Below are 17015 nucleotides of genomic sequence, written 5' to 3' on the forward strand. Positions count from 1 at the left end.
TTTTTTTATCTGCTATGTCTGAAGATTATCTGGTTCAATTTGTGTAAAAATTGGAGTAACTGTCTAGGAGTTCGAAAAAGTAGGTGTAAAATTCCAAATTCCAAAATTCCAATCATGTCGGAAAATAACGTTTAACATCTCATCCGTAGGACGGTGCTTGTTACAGGATAGTGTCCCAATCACTATCCTGGGGCGTTAGGACCCACACAGACCACAGGGTGAGCACCCCCTGCTGGCCTCGCTAACACCTCTTCCAGCAGCAACCTAGTTTTCCCAGAAGGTCTCCCATCCAGGAACTAACCAGGCTCAACCCTGCTTGGCTTCAGTGGGCAACCAGTCTTTGGCTACAGGGTGATATGGCTGCTGGCCACGTCTCTACCTTGATTGAGACGTGTTTTTATGTGCGTTTTGAAGTGTCCTGTTTTTAGAAGAAGAGGAGGGGACAGAGAGGGAGAGAAAGGAAACAGATGTTGACCATCAATCGTGAGGTGTGACTATTGTCTTCATCCAGTGGGGGAACATTTCTTATTATCAATTTTATCTATCAATTTTATCGGTCTTCATCTATCACTTCCTTGACCATGTGACTTAAAGCCAAATGTTAGACATTCAAACTGACCAATCAGAAGACAACAACTTCCCCCACCATATTAAAGGTGTGCCAATTAGCAGACCCCCACTGAACACACATCTTGGCCTACAGACCTTGATCACTATCAGCACATCTTTGCCTTTAGAAATTCCAAATGGCCTTTGGAAGGGGTTGAAACAGAAAAGCAAAGGTTTTTTTCTTCATCCTTACAGTGAACATAAGAAACTACTTTCGTGAACATGAGAAACTACTTTCAAAAACATAAAACAAATCTTATTGACATGTGCAGTCATTTAACAAATTGCTATAAAACCCTTGTCATTTGAATTATAAATGTAAGTATCTTTTGTTATATTTTATTATCAGTTGAAAGTCTTCATGAAGAACATTCAAAGTCCATTTTACTTCAGACATATTACAGAGTAAAACAGGATATTCAAAAAGTATGACTTGAACTTTTGAACTAAGCATTTGTCTCCTATGTTTTGTTACAATAATTTTTTTAAATTGGGCATTTGCCATGTTACTGCTCTGCATCAAGTATTCCTTCACAGAAGGATGTTATTCCTTTTTTCCGTATAAACAGGAAAGTGAGCTAAGGTTTTTAGATTTCACATCTAAAAATAGCTCAGCTTGTCTGTTCTATTTTTAGGCACACTGCAATACTTGGTCTGCCTCGGGTTTGTTTACTTTGACGTCACCCAAAAGGACATTCCAGGTCCTAGGCTGGATCATGTTAGTCATTTAAAGGTATACTTTAAGTGTAGATGATGTGGAATGCCCTATGTTTGACTAATTCTGTAATATAATGATCTTTAATTAATGTGCAACTTTTTCAAAAACTCCCACTCTCTTAACTTTTGCCTGACCTGCTTTCTTGAAAATAGAGCAGGAATATCCAGAGAAATTACAATTAGAAATGGGATTACTGGAGGGCCAGCTGATCAGGTGATATGACCGCTAAGGTCTGCTTGCTGCATTTTATGGACTGGAACTCAGTAATGTATTTAAGTAATGAGTCTTATGAGGTTATGAGTCTTATAGCACACCTCAAGTTATGAATTCCCAGAGAAATTGAACATCCACATTGGATTATTGGAGAGCCAATAATAACTGAAAAATATTAAGGCATATTTTAGAAATGTTAAGATTTGTATTATAATAAAAATTCTATAAACATAATAAAAAATATATATATTATTAACGTTTCTCCCCTAATTTTAAGGGTAGTTTCCCTACAGTTGTTCAGGCTGCAGGATTGGCGAATTACTAAAGAAACGTTATCAGCAAGATGGTAGAAAACTGTACATTTCTAGTCTATTACCTGCTACTTATACCAGCGACGGTGTTGCTAAAGTGTGACGATATTGGATTGCAATAGGTAGCACATAAATGTTAATGCCAAATCAAAACTAGTTAGCACATCATTTGTAATTGAAAGGGTTTAATGACAATATCTGGTTGGTTACATTTAAAATAGTTAAAAAAAATAGATGTATGAGATGATAATATACCATTAATCATACAATAAATTATTATTAACGTTTCTCATTTCTTTCTACCGAAGCACAGGGGAAATCTTCATGTTCTTCTGCAGGAAGTAAAAACAGTTAAGATTGAAAACTAGATATCTAGTTGCCAGAAAACAAGTGGTTTAAAACAAGGTAGTGTTTCTATATCATTGATATCATCTTCCTTTTCTGGTATGGCGTTTGAATGGGAGCCAACTAAAACTCTGGCATGTTACATTTGCTTCAATATCATCCATAGAATTGGTAAATTACATTGTAAGGTCAGCGGTTATTATTTAATTATTAAAAAACACATAGGACCTGAGAGCACTAAATTTCCCGGAGGAAACTAAGTTGGCTAAAGACACCAATGATACTATTTTAATACTGCAGCATAGAGCTAATCAATTGTTTTTGAATAACAGCTGACTAAATTACATCTCTAGGTTTGTTTTCTGGGAACAAATTGGAAACTCTTGAATGTATTTTTGGTTACAAAGACTTTCATAAGACTGTCCCATGAAGAGACATTTAACACTACTTATGGGAAGCGTTTTGGCAGCTCTAGCTTCCTGATGAATAGTTGGATGGCTACCAAAGTCAGTGAAGAGGATATAGTCTTCTGCCTTCATGTAAAATTACTTGACATGACTTGAATTGTCATGACAGTTTACTTTCATTTTACAATAATTAATTAAATTCGGATATGTCTTTTATCACTGTTGCAACTCCACCACTCTGTGAATATTTAAACATGGTGAAGTCTCCGTAACATATGCCATCTTATAATAACATTACTTAATATTGTTTACATAATGGTATTAGTTTATAACGACAATTGACGTGCATATTTTTGGGGGTTTTCTATTGTTTTTCAGGAAATGAACAGATATTTTTTACAAGGAAGACTTATTCTTCTGTTGAGTCTCTTGATCTGTGCCAACTTTGCAATGTCAATGACACAGTTTCTTTCTTTTACAGAGAATATGGAAATTCAACAGTGGTTTTCATTAATGGCTCATTTCCACTGTACGTACGGTACGGGTACGCAATTATTTCTGTTTCCACTGTCAAAAGTTGTGAATGGTACCAAAATGCCGAACCGTACCGTACCGCTTTTTTGGGGAACTTAGCACAGTGTTACGGTACTAAAGGGTGGAGCTAGACTCACTGCAGAACGTTGATTGGTTGACAGAGTATCGTCACTTGCACGTGCTACAAGGGGAATGACAACATTAGAAGCGCCATTTTTTTTAAATATGCAGTTGAAATGTAATACTTCTGTTATTGTGTCACAAAATGTAGTTTTAAGAGTTTTTCAGGCGAGAATGTAGTTGTTTAAAGCTCAAATCTGTGGTTTATAATTTGTTCCCTGCCCAATCGTTTCGGCTGAGGACTAAGTGAAATTTCATAACTTTATATTTAGGCTTTTTAACTTTGTAATGTTAGACTAGAGCGCTGACTTTGTATGTTTGACTGAATTGTTTGGTTTATTTCTTATTGTATAGCTTCTTGTACTTTTTACTTATACTTTTATTATGGCTATTATTGATAAAACTGAAATTTAACAAAAAGAGACAGCTAGGGTTGAGTTTTGTCCTTTTTTAAATTTTATTACAGTGAAGATGATCAGAGTACAAATGAACCTATTGCCTATACCATATTAATAAGTTTAATATTTGTAAAATTTATTATAAAAGGCTAACGTTACATGCAGTGAATATAATCAAAACGCGTTGCCTGAACCACATTTGTGTGGCTATAATGTTTAAGATTTCTTTAAATGAAAACGAAAAGAGGCAGTGTGGTGTTTTATAACACATTTAGTTTTATTGTTGCCTAAAATATACATACAGGGATAACTGGAGTAGCAGAGAGAGCCGAGTGACGCTTTCAAGAACGAGCTATTCTATTTGCAGAATTACCGGACTCGCGTCCTCATGAGTCATTCTCCTGAGTCGGACTTGGCAAGTCCGAACTTTGTGTACTTGGTATTGAGAAACATGCTGAGAAGCAAGAACAAGATCTGCTGTATGTCATCCATTGTTGTTTATGTCGCTTTCTTCTTCGCGCGAAATCGCTAATTTCCGGCATAGGCTACACCACACCTATCAAGTAAGGGTACTGTTGGCAGTGGAAACGTTAGCCGATTCATGGTTTACCAACCCGTACCGTACCGGTCAGTGGAAACGAGCCATAAGATAAATGTTTGTAGGTGCATTCTATCTAAATCCACATCTTCTGCTGTTCTTTTCAGAGGGCCATTGGAGCCACCAACAAAGAAGGAGATGGTCCCACTGACCAAGAGGCCAGATGAATGGAAGGACCCCTGGCGCAGGTCCAAATCCCCTAGGAGAAGACCTGGTCTCATGGGCTCCCCTCCCCGTGGCCGCAGGCGACACAGGCCCTCTGGATCTTCAGTTTCTCTTTCCAATTCATCTAGGTAAGATAATAGCTTTCTTGCTAGCTAAAGGTATAGTTTACCAATTGTTTTTATTAAATGTTCATTTACATTTTACCCTCATGTCTTCCCAAACCAGTCTGACTTTCTTTCTTTTGGAACATAAAAAGATATTTAGATAGAAATTGTTTTTGTCCATACAGTCAAAGACACTGTTTTGGACCCCACTGAATTTCATTATATGATCAAAATAATTTTTCGAAATATCTTCTTTTGTGATACAGATTTGGAATTACATGAGAGCGAGTAAATAAATGAATCTTAATTTTTGGGTGAACTACCCCTTTAAGTTGTTTTTTAAGGGATGGTGCTTTTATTTATCCATTTCTCCAATTTTCCAGATCTTCATCCCGGTCCTCAACGTTCACGGGTTCTGGCTCTTCCCGGTCCCGATCTCGTTCACGGTCTTCTTCATTGAGTACCTTCTCAAGTCACTCCTCTCAGCGCAGCTCTTTCAGTGGAAGCCGCTCTAGGCAAGATATGATGATTGCTCATGCTGATTTAATGACTTTCTGAACATTTATAAATGGCTGGGTTTTGCTGTAAATATTTGCTTTTATTAATCACTTCATTTTCCATTGTCTAGATCGCGATCCTTCTCTTCCTCACCCTCACCAACCCCCTCGGCACAAAGAAACACTAATAAAAACAAAGCTGAGCAGCCTCCTGTTGCAGTGAAAGGGTAAATGCACACACTCATGCTTTCAAAACACATTTGGTAAATAGACCTTATGTAGCCCTGCCCCTTTTCAGCACTGCGCTTGTTGTCTTTTGTCTTCCGGTTTGTATTTCCACAGCGTTCTTGCATATTTGTTAAGACATCTGCTCGTGATAACTTTCGTTAACTCTACAATAAGTAAATCCACTTCACCAGTTAATTACTCCTCGACAGCGATGCCATAGAGATATACAGAGCTACCGCTTAAACGGAAGTTCAAAGACAATACTCTGGCGCTGCGTGCTTGTTTCTCTGGCGCATAAGGTCTATACACGTTCAAAAGTTTGGGGTTAGTCAGATTTTTCTTCTTTATGAAAGACATACTTTTAGTCAGCAAGGATGCTTAGTGATGTGATTTTTCTGTATTTTCCTACCTTAAAAATATGACCCGCGTGAATTGTGCATGTCCGAGAATTATTTTTTTTGTGGGTGGTAATGGTTACAATATGATGATTGAAATTGCAAAATTGCCTTAAACAATTGCTAAATAAACTGCAAAATGTTACGTTTTCTAATACGTTTCATGCACGGATTGCTTCTGAAGGGGCTGCCAGAGTTTGCGGCGTCATCTGCGGGACACCCTTAAGCATAGCCAGGGTTCAAAGCGCCAAATGCGAGTAAAAATCGGCATTGAAACGGTGTTACTCGCCAGTTAAATTTTGACAATGCATGGTTGTGAGAATGTGATATGGCTTAGTGCAATCATCAAATCGCTGTTAAAATTTGATAAATATAGTCTTTGCTCGCTGCATATTTCAGGAGCATTCATTCAGTGGAACATTCATTCATTTTCATTTTTGATTCACAGTAAATGCTGCTCTGCAAGTGCTGTGTGTTTGAGTCGCTTATAATTTGCATTTGTGAACGCAACATGTGCCAGACATCCTCCCAAATTTGTAATGTGAATCGTTTATGAATCTGTTGTCAACAAAGAGAAGCCTTAGGCTATGTTCACACTTAGCGTCTTTTTTCAAACTGCCAGCGTCTGTTCTACATTATAACCCTATGGAGTAAACCGTTTTTTCAAAAAAGTCCTGAGCGCTTTTTTAGACGCCACCGCCGGCGTCTTTTTCTGCAGCTCAGAGCGTCTTTTTAAGTTGAAAAAAGTTCAACTTTTCTGAAAAGAACGCCCTACGTCAAGCGCCTTTTTGACAGCTGACCAATGACAAGCGAGTAGCGAGACCTGTCGTTTCCATAACAACAAGAACAACTGTCTGTCGTGCACCCACAAACGTCTTTGTGAACCGACATTCTCCTCCCCGGTAACTTCAAAAGCCAACGCAAGAGCCAACTTTCTCTTTCTCGACATTTTTTGCATCACACAGCACTAGGCTACTGTTGCAGCTCTTGTTATAGCAGCCCGGTCTCACCCCAAAACGTCATATACTTACGCGTCTTGACCATGCGTCAACATACGACGAAAAGGGTACCCCTTTAACGTCAATATGAGACGCAGACAGAAGCGCACCAGCAGCGCCTCCTAGCGGTACCCTAACGCATACCTAAACCTACCCATAACCCGAATCGTCACATATGGACGTTATGGGGGTACCCTTTTCGTCGTATGTTGACGCATGGTCAAGACGCGTCAGTATATGCGCCAGCCACAAAAGACGCGCTCGGCTGCTATTTGTAACCGAACGCTGCCAGCGTTTTTTTTTGCTAAAAAAACGCCGTTGTCAACTTTTTCTTGTCAAAAAAGACGCTAAGTGTGAACATAGCCTTAAGGTCTCCCTGCGGTTTTCCGCCAAAATTATTTCTTTGCTATCAACCATTAAGCTTTTAAGACAACCTTAGTATTGTAATTTTACTGTTGTTCTGTAAAATAGAAAATAGGTTTTCCTTCTTTTTGTCTTTAGCTGATCACATGCCTGATTAAATCGAGAAACTTAAAAACCCCAAACTTTTGAACAGCTGTGTACTTCTAATCTATATCAACACAGCCAATTAAATCAATAACACTGAGGCTTAGCCTTTTGGCTGTTTCTAACTGTAGAACCCCTTTGTTCACTCACTGCATGCACGTGAAAATGCATATTTTCATTCAGCCCCCCGTTGAAGCCTGGTGCACTGCCCCCTCCTCGCAGGGAGAAAGGACCTCCCAAAATGATGCCCAGTCCCTTGTTGCCTGAACAGCCGGGGAAACCACCCAAGCCAATCACAGAGGCAGGAAAGCCCCCCAACCCACGTCCAGCTGGAAGACCTCCTGGACCCAGAGAACCAAGAGAACCCAGAGAACCAAGAGAACCCAGAGAACCAAGAGAACCCCCCAACTTGAGAGAAGGACGCAAGAAAGAACGTCAACAGCACAACCCACCTCGAAGGTACAGCACGCGTTATGTTCGTTCTTCCACTGACATAAACTATTGCTCTTTGCAAATGTGTTTTATGGCCATTTACAAGGATCGTCCACCCAAAAATGAAAAATCTATAATTATTTACTCATTATGTTGTTCCAAACTAGAGTTCTCAAAAATATCAATATTTCGATATGTTTTGGTACTGAAATATCTGAAACAGTTCCAATACTCCTTTTCTGCAGTATCGATACACCGATACCACTACGCAGTCTCGCTCTCTTCTCTCCGACAGCGAATTGACAGACACCCTCTCACTCACTCGTCTCATTCATTCCGGTTAAATAGTGATTGTATTGCACATAATTTGACTAATTCCCACAGGTTTCGCACTCACACCTAAAATGCGTGCATCACTGATCTATATAAGTAGCGCTCTCATAAAGCTGTCTCATGCGAGACAGCTCGTGAGAACCAAATTGACTTTTTCCGTGGCTTATTGCGCTTAAATGGTCAAATACATACAAAATTGTCAAAATGCCCACCTTTCCAAGAATTCAGGTAAATGCAGTCAGTTTTGGAACGTATATAGTTGAGAGAAAACACATGTTGTGTGACAGTATATTGGATCTGTGCATAAACTCTTAAAGTGACCGCAGCCTAATATTCCTAATGCTGTCTGTCAGGTTAAGCAAAGAAAAAAAGACAAAGAAAATCAATCTCTGATCTTGACTTAATAACTTTTGTAAGTTTAATTTTAAGCATTAATCGGTTACATTTTTTAAATGAATTAATTTTACATTTGATTACTTACATTTCTGTAGTATTTCTTAGTGAATACTACTGTTAGACCTACCTGGAAAAAACTTAAAGCCATGTTTTTTTCATGTCTCTCTTTATTCTAATGTATTTATTTGTGCTATTGTTTGCAATTTGTCTTTACTTTATTACCGACTGTTTACATGTGTTTTTTTTTGTAAATGGAGTTCAGCGATTCAAATAAAGCCTCCCTGTGCTGTAAGCTATTACAACTAAATTTCACAAATTATCAACAAATTTTGAGATGATAAATTACCTGTATGGCGATATATATCGTTAGCCTCATAGCATAATTGCCTATCACAATTTGGCCAAAAAATGACTTTCTCTGTGGTATCGAATATCAATATTTTTCAAAGTATTGTATCGAAGTTGGAAATTCCAGTATTTTAACACTATTCCAAACATTTACACGTTTCTTTCTTTTGTTAAACACAAAATGTGACCCACATGAGGTGATGAGGACTGGGATTGTCAAGCTCCAAAATGCCAAAAAAAAGCACCATAACATTAAAAGTGGTCGTCTTGACTGGTAGTTTTTGATAATTTAGGTATTTATTATTATTATTTGTATTATTCATTTTGTCATTTTAAAACTTGTAGCAAGACCCCTATCACGTTCATTCATAATTTATATAATAATGTGTAATATATATATATATATATATATTATAATTAGTTAGCTTTTATTTATTTATTTTAATTTACATGAGGGTTAGTAATAAATAGTGGTAGAACTTTTTCTTTTAAGGTTCAAGGATTGCATCATCATAACAGCTGGAGGTTTTGTCTCTAGCTTGAAAGTGTGCTTGTTTTGTTTTTGTTGTGTTTTTTTTACATTTTGCGTTTCGAGTGTATTTGCATATTGAACCCATTACCCAGTGACCAGTGTTCTAGGCTGAACACGGCATGTTTGTGTTTTTGAGTGTGTGAAAGAGAGAGTGTGTCTAGAAGGGCATTTTTCAGCATAGGGAAGCAGCATGTGATCAGTTCTGTGATCTGTAGCAGTGAGAGTGAAGTTTCACTGTGGATGTGGAATACCCTGTGTGGGTGTTCAGGAAAATCTCCTGTCCCGTTGGTTATACTGCCTCAGCACAAAGAAGCTTTTGTTGACTTGTCATCGTTATCATAACTTCGTTATGTCATGGCATTTGGCCAAATGCAGTTGGCGTGTAGGACACATTTGATACATCTTGATATGTGGCTGGTGCTTGCCCATGTAAAACCTGTAATTTCTTGCTCTGAAGTTGGGTATTGTGCGTGGTTGTTAGGGGTTTAATTGGCCATGTCTACAAGATTTTTGCCTTATTATCCACCACTCTAAAATGGTGAAAAAATTAGCGCTCAGAAATCACACCTCGTCCTAAAAAACTGAACCGGATTGGATTGTTCAATATGTCGTTTTGAAATGCTGGGGTGATGTGAAAAACTAGGGTGTATAAGGTTATATAATGTTTCAGCTCTATAACGCAACAGGGAAAAAGGGTAAATCCTTGAACAATTTAAAGGCTCATGAAACCTATAACACATTTTTGTTAACAGATAAACAGAGATGTTATCAGATAAACCTAAAAAAATATTTCTGCACGGACCGGCGCAAAAAGTTAAGCAATGCGGATATCGCTCATGAACTCACTGCCAGTTCATAGTTTTTATGGACAAATTTCATTCACTCTAGTTCTCCAAACATGAACCCGCACCGTGAATACGCACATATTTCATCGTCTTCAGATGATATATGGGCAAATAAAGACACTGATACAGCAGCACGTCTGATCATGAACGCGATGACATTATGAATTATTCTGATATACAGAAGACAATGATATAGACAATGATATAGTATTAATTTACATTTTATTTTGAATGGTATTGTATATAACTAGTAAAATAATTGATGTGTGCTGAAATGTTTCTTTTTAGGAAGTATGTAGTGTCTGTTACCATTTTGTTTCGACATACTCTGTAAATTCATTTTAATTATGAGAACTGGCTTCCATTTCAAATATGTATGTTGTACTGTCCATAGTTATCGTCAAAGAGGAACATTCTCGGTTGACACGCAGAAGAAGGATGCTTTGTATGTTCTTCCCTTTGCTTTGGATTTTTCACTTGCGGATTTGTAATGATTACAGAAATGTTCTGTTGTCTGAATGAACCTTAAACTGTAAACCGTCACCACCCTTTTGTGAGAATATATCGGAACTTGAATGGTTGTAATTCATGCTTTGTAATACTGACCCACCCTAAGTTTGGTGTCTTTTTAAACAAGACAATTTAGCAGATTATTGCAGAAGTGAAAATCTGAAAATGAAAGTGTAAAAAGTTTGTTTACTTTAAAGTAGAACTAAACATTTATTTTATACAAAATATAATTTTTACAAAATAATTTGGACTTTAAAATTGCTATTAAAATCAAAGCCTATCTAACCAAGTTAATATCACACAAATTGAGCCAGCTAAAAGGTTTTAAAATACTGTTTCCATGGGAAAGCAATATACAATTTCAATATGTTTTCACTGGATGAATTTTATATGATTTTATGATGATTACTAAAATATGTGATAAGGGAATAAAAAAAGTGACAAGTGTCCCTCTACCGGGACACTGACCAGAAACAGGCAACTCGTGCATTTGCTGGTATGCTTCTCTTAGTTTAAAACGGAAAAACACATTAGCAATGGGTAAATAAAGTTAGCAGCAAAATCATTGGGATTCAGCGGATAAAACTAACTGAACTGTACAATAGACATGTACTTAAAAAGGCTGATTCCATCATGTCTGATATAGTTCTCACCCCCTGCATGCAGAATTTACGATGCTGCCTTCTGGTTCCCGCTTTAGTCAGCCATCCGCCAAAACAAATAGATATAAATTCTCCTTTGTACCCTCTGCTATTTCTCTGCTTAACTCTGTAAAAAAGAGGTAACGTCTGCACATAAGGTATACTGAACTTAAACTTTAAATGTTTGTGGTATTCATTTATCCATTTGTCTGATCTTGTATTTTATTTTCAATGATGTTGTTGCTTTGTTGTCATGTACTGTATGTTAACTTCTTTGCTACTGCAGCAAAACTAATCGCCCCTCAAGACAAATAAAGGTCTTGATAGTTGATTCAGGAACTTTCCTGACAGCTTCAGAACAGTTAATTCAGTGACATATTCCAACCAAAGTCTGTAACTGTAAGAACCGGTTTGTTCTTAAACTGCACCATTTATTAACTATGCTAATTCTGTCTCCAGTGCTTGACCAACATTTGATTGTCTCTCTCTCGCTTTCTGTCTGTTTCTCCTGCAGGCGAACAGTGAGCGGCAGTGTAAGTGGCAGCAGTATTTCTGGCTCCAGCTCAAAATCCCATTCCTCCTCCGCCTCACTCTCCCGCTCCCGTTCGGGATCGCACAAGTCTAGGTATGGGATGCACACAGACAGTAGAGTCTTCATTGAAGAGTTCAAATGTAAATATCGTGGTATAACAGAATGCCTGTGTGGTTTCGCAGGTCTCTGTCGGTCAGTAGCGTGTCATCTGTATCGTCTGCCTCCTCCAGCAGTAGCTCGGTCAGGAGCGCTGACTCGGATGACATGTACGCTGACCTGGCCAGCCCCGTGTCTTCCGCCAGCTCCCGATCACCCACTCCGGGCCATGCCCGCAAAGAAAGGGGCCCTCCACGGGACAGGGGGCCCAACAAAGAAAGAGGTACTGTGGCTAAGTGACTATCACATTTGATGAGCATTTGTCGCATTTTTTTAAGTATGACTCTATAACAGGCCATACATTTAATTTTGTTATTGTAAACTAAAACCTTGTTTTTCTTTAGTTGAATTAAAACTTAAATTAAATATAAATATAAGATTAAAAACTAAAAAAACACTTAAATAAAAATTTGAAATGTTGCATTTAACTAAAATAGGTAACTCTTGTGTGTCCTTTCAAGGAAAACCGCCAAAGAAAGAAGAGCCTTTCAGAGATGAGCGGAAACGAGTGGACCCCTCTGGTCTCCCCCCCAAAACCAGCTCCGGCATGCCTAGATCTGGGAACAGAGGTCACCCCATGCACCCGCCGCCTATGGGGCCTCCAGGAGGATACGGCTCTCACAAGGACATCAAACTCACCTTGTTAAACAAGGTAAATGGGGAAGGCAATTTCACGTTCAAGCAGCCGTGTTGAGTGCGTGATGGATCAATGACTTCTTTATTCCTCTTTGGTTAGCAGCAAACCGACAGAGGCAATAGGAAAAGGTACTTTCCTGCCGATAAAGAGCGACCCCCTTCGCCTCTCAGCAAGAGGATAGCGCTGTCACCTGACAGAGGTAAACAACACAACACAACACCTTTACTGTCCATTAGAAAACCCCTCCAGAAATATGATATCCAAGCAGATACTGTAGTGCTTAAGCTCTTTGTTCAAAGGATGTCTAGAAATAAGAGGTGCACCACATTGCAATCTGCTCTCTCGGTTCCTCATGCATCACTCTCTGATTTCTCCATAGGTCGAGACAGGAGAATGCCTGGGCGACCCCCGTTGTCTCCCAGAATGGATCGGCCTAAAGGCCAGGGTCCTCGGCCCATGCCTCCACAAGGAGAAAGGTACCCACTGCCACTTTCTTTTGTCACACTTCTGAATATCCCTTCAAATATATGGTGATTTCCATCAATTGATAAGCTCTTGTCTGAAAATGTTTTTGCTTGTATGTAAATGTATTCATTTGATTTGTTTGCATAAGAACTATTAATTGCCCTCGATACGGTATGTTTGTTTAGATAACGTGCAGATGTCTCATGTTCTTTTAAGTTGAGCAGTGACTCTGAGTTATTGTTGTTATTATTAGTCCAGCTTTTATTAAAAAAAATCCCCATGTTTGGTCCTCTTTAGTTCCCTTTTTATGTGCATGATGGATCAAGGTGTTTTATAACAAAAGCTTTATCATTGTGTGACTAAGACTAAAGATTTAAAAATATCCCATGTTCGTAACTCTTGATTCTTCTCTCTCCAGGAAGCGTCCTCTATCTCCTCTACCCAAGTCTTCTGGGAAAGGCCCTGCTGCCGTGTCTGCGGGTAAACCTCCTGCACCAGGGGCTGGATCCGGTTCTGGCTCCGCTTCTAGTTCTGGCTCAGGCAAGCCGAGCAGCACCCTTTCTCGCCGCGAGGAGCTGCTAAAACAGCTAAAGGCTGTCGAGGACGCCATAGCCCGCAAAAGGGCAAAAATCCCTGGGAAATAATAAACCTGGCATCATCCAACTTCTGGGACATCCGTTTTTGCCCAGTGTTTGCCAGAAATGGTTGCCGTTCTGAACTCTTAAGGATGTCTCGCATAAATGTCCTAGGGAAAAGAGACCGCAGTTACATTTCTGCTTGTTTTGCCCTCAGAGAGAGGTTGTCTAGATTTTATATCGATGTGATAAAGTTGAGAAGTGGCGCTGTTCTCGTTTGTTTTCACAGGAGGATGGAATCTTTACTGTAGTCTCAAAGATTAAAAAAAAAAACCTGTACATTCAGTGCTAATTTTTGCTCTTCATCCTGCCACAATCCCTTCTCTCATATTCTAGTTGCTTTTTCCTCACTCCTGTTATTTTATGGGGCGAGTTACTGTGGACAGGCGTATACTTAAAGTGTTTGGACCATCCTGGATGCGTCTGCGTCGGTCCTACTCAATCAGAATCTAGAACTGTTTTTTTTCAGAGCCTTTACAGTCTGAAAAGTCCACCTTAACTGATGATTTTGTGTATCCGCCACCATGTGTTTAGCCATTACTGTTTTTCATCATGTACAACTACAAAGCCAGATGATACAATACCTGTTGCTTAAAGTGTATGATCCTAGAGAACCAATGACAGTGATGTGAAGTATTGCTTTTTTTAAGATTCTGCATTGTTCCCTCTCCCCCCTCCCCTAGCTTTTCAAGTGAAAACCTCCATTTTATTTGTCCCTCATTTTTAGTTGAAGGTGTGAGAGGCTGCAATGGGGACACCTGGAGATAAGGAATAATTCCGTCTAGCTTTTTGTGACAGGAAAAAAAGCTTCTAAATAAACTATTTTGATAAAGAGAATAAATCTGTTGAAATTGTTCCTCTCTGATGGGAAGATGACATGTAATGGAGGACTTTCCCCTACCTGTGCACGTATGTCTCTGCAGAGCATGTGCACATCTGCATCATCCGTTTGCGTGCTTTTATTTGATTACTTGGCTCTGTTTGTTGTTCCGCCGTTCTCCTGCAGCTCAGTATCAACACGTAACGCAAATTAGTGAGATCACTCATTGACAGGGTTGGAACATTATTCATCTTCCTTTGTTTGTACATTTTTACGTCACAAGTTGTAAGAGTTAAATAATCTGCAACACACTTCTGTGATGCGCCCACATTCTTTCATGAGTCACTTTTAATGATTACACCATTATGAAATCACTGTGGTGCACAAGTGTCATTGAGTGCCAGTGCGGCTGAACACAATATAATATGCTGTTGGCTTCAAATTATTGGGAGCTTAAAAAATGCCCAAATCCACCTATTTTAAATGCTTAAATCCTCGAATAATTGCAAGCCGAATGGATTCGGCATATAGAGAAACTACAAAGTCAATCCTGTGGTTGGTGGACACCATTAATCTACACTTAAGCCACTCCAGACTAACCAGTATGGTTTTGTTAATGGGTGATGCCTCTTTATACTCCTCTTTCTCAAGTCCTTTATTGTTAACACAATTTTATCTTTATTACTGAAGGAGTTTATCTTTGAGTTGATTTACTTTCCCTTTTATTTTATAAAAACAAAAAAATAATTGGGTATTTGTATAAATCAGAAGCAGTAAAAAGTTAACTATAAAAAATAAATAAATAAAGTTTAATTAATAAATATTAGAATATTTAATACATATTGTTCTGAACACCAGTTATTTCAAACTAATAGAAAAGTGCTGGTTATTATAGTGTCTAAATGTTGATGTAATTGTCACATTGTGTGATTGAATCATCAGTTTCACATTCTCCATAGAACGTATAGAATTTATGCATGAAGCTTAGGGGACTCCTGGGGAGATGTTTTTCTGAGCGGCTGATCATGATGTTGGGAAATTCACTTGGTCTTGTCCCGTGATGGCAACCCCACAGAAAACTGCTACTAAAGCTCATTTTAGTTAATGAATGACCTGTTATTAAGGACTCTTTTGTCATGTCCAAAACATCCAGGGGGGGCTCCCACAATTTATCTCCACATTCACTGTTCCAGGGATTTGAAAAGGTCACAAAATGCACAGAAAAAGGGAAATTTTATTTATCTGAATATTGCTAATATCTCTCCTTATTAATGATATAGCCTTATCATGAAATGCAGGGTAAGTTTGGAAAATGTTTTATATGACTAACAGATGTCTTAGGCTTGTCTTGCATCACTTCTTTTTTAACAATATTAATGGAGCTGATAATTAAAGGATGGTTTTTCTTTTTTTTATAAAAGTTTAAGTTTTACATCTCCCCTTTCCTATCAAATAAGATAGAATGTACAACTATAAGTGACTGAAGTACCGCGTTTTAATGAATGAAATCGTTTTCTTGTCACTTCAGGTGATGAGAGCAGAAACATTCCTAATTTCTCTTCATATTATTCATATTTAAAAGTTCAAATCGCGATACTCTCATTTGAGTTGATATCTGAAATCGTTTTACAGCTGCTAATGAATAGAAAAAAAGAAAAAAAGTGAAGGTCTGAAGGATTTTTTTCAAGATGCTTTTGTAAATAGCGCTTCATATGAAAGAGGAAGCACGGAAGTAAATATTTATTACTATTTCCTCATAGACTCGGATTTTCCCCGGTAATGGACAGCAGGTGAGTATAGTATAAATAGCGTAAACTGCATGAAGGCAATAACAGTTCTGAGGCCAACCTGAGCATTGATCTGAAGCATCACTCTTGAGTTTTGACAATAGCCTAATAATAAAGTCTAATCAAATTATGTTGGTAAGTAGAAAACTGTTTTAAGTAGATCCATATGTTACAAAGTAGCCTAATACATTTAATCGTAACCTATGAAATATATATTTTTCCTCATAAAGAAATTGATGTTACACCCTGCTAATTTTACTTATTTATTCTTTGCTTTGCAGTTTCCGCTGTTTTTTGGAATATTTGTCTTGTTGTCGGAGAACATCGTGGAAGGAAAAAATATGGGATGTTTCATCAAGGCACACAACAAGCTACTCGACGCTTTTCTCTCATCCGCCGGACACCGGCATCTGAAGGCCACCGGTCACGCGGCGGACTCCTGCGAGAAAGCCGCTCAGTCTTTATCACACATCAGTGAGCGCTCACTCTCCCCCTGGCGGACAAGGTGAATATAGCTCTCGCTAACACCTATTTAATATTACCAGAGAAATCAGAACACTGTTCAGCAGTGAAGCATTGCTAATTACGTAATCGAACCAGCCTCCATATAATCTCAACCATATATATGTATCATACAATGCCTCATGTGCTGCTAATTTATTTTATTTTGGCTTAATTTATACCTATAACAAAAATGAATGTTGAAAATAAAATTAAGTACAAATTACTTGGATGTTTAAGTCATTTCAACTTAAATTACATTAAACTGAAACATTTGATGAATCTTGTGTAACAAAAA

At 38.3% G+C, this 17015-nt stretch overlaps 1 protein-coding gene and 1 long non-coding RNA gene across 4 annotated transcripts in view; one reads left to right on the forward strand and one right to left on the reverse strand.

Annotated features, from left to right (window-relative positions):
- zc3h18 (zinc finger CCCH-type containing 18) overlaps positions 1 to 17015 on the forward strand; it is a 48200-nt gene that overhangs the window by 30239 nt on the left and 946 nt on the right. The window contains exons 10-19 of one of the 3 annotated variants that reach the window (XM_082182470.1): positions 4361 to 4546; positions 4906 to 5037; positions 5151 to 5246; positions 7331 to 7606; positions 11699 to 11809; positions 11899 to 12095; positions 12334 to 12524; positions 12609 to 12708; positions 12889 to 12985; positions 13393 to 16721. In XM_082182470.1, coding sequence (XP_082038596.1) covers positions 4361 to 4546; positions 4906 to 5037; positions 5151 to 5246; positions 7331 to 7606; positions 11699 to 11809; positions 11899 to 12095; positions 12334 to 12524; positions 12609 to 12708; positions 12889 to 12985; positions 13393 to 13618 — 1612 coding nt within the window. In that variant the 3' untranslated portion in view covers positions 13619 to 16721. The remainder of the gene's footprint in view (positions 1 to 4360; positions 4547 to 4905; positions 5038 to 5150; positions 5247 to 7330; positions 7607 to 11698; positions 11810 to 11898; positions 12096 to 12333; positions 12525 to 12608; positions 12709 to 12888; positions 12986 to 13392; positions 16722 to 17015) is intronic. The other 2 variants (XM_082182471.1, XM_082182472.1) reach the window with 2 other exon arrangements.
- Positions 5253 to 7400, reverse strand: LOC309508117. The gene is made up of 3 exons (XR_014209390.1): positions 7282 to 7400; positions 7005 to 7249; positions 5253 to 6221 (listed from the first exon to the last, which is right to left on the reverse strand). It is a non-coding gene; the product is annotated as an uncharacterized lncRNA (long non-coding RNA).

This window comes from Leuciscus leuciscus, assembly GCF_965113295.1.
Source record: "Leuciscus leuciscus genome assembly, chromosome: 10".
Classification (NCBI taxonomy): Eukaryota; Metazoa; Chordata; class Actinopteri; order Cypriniformes; family Leuciscidae; genus Leuciscus; species Leuciscus leuciscus.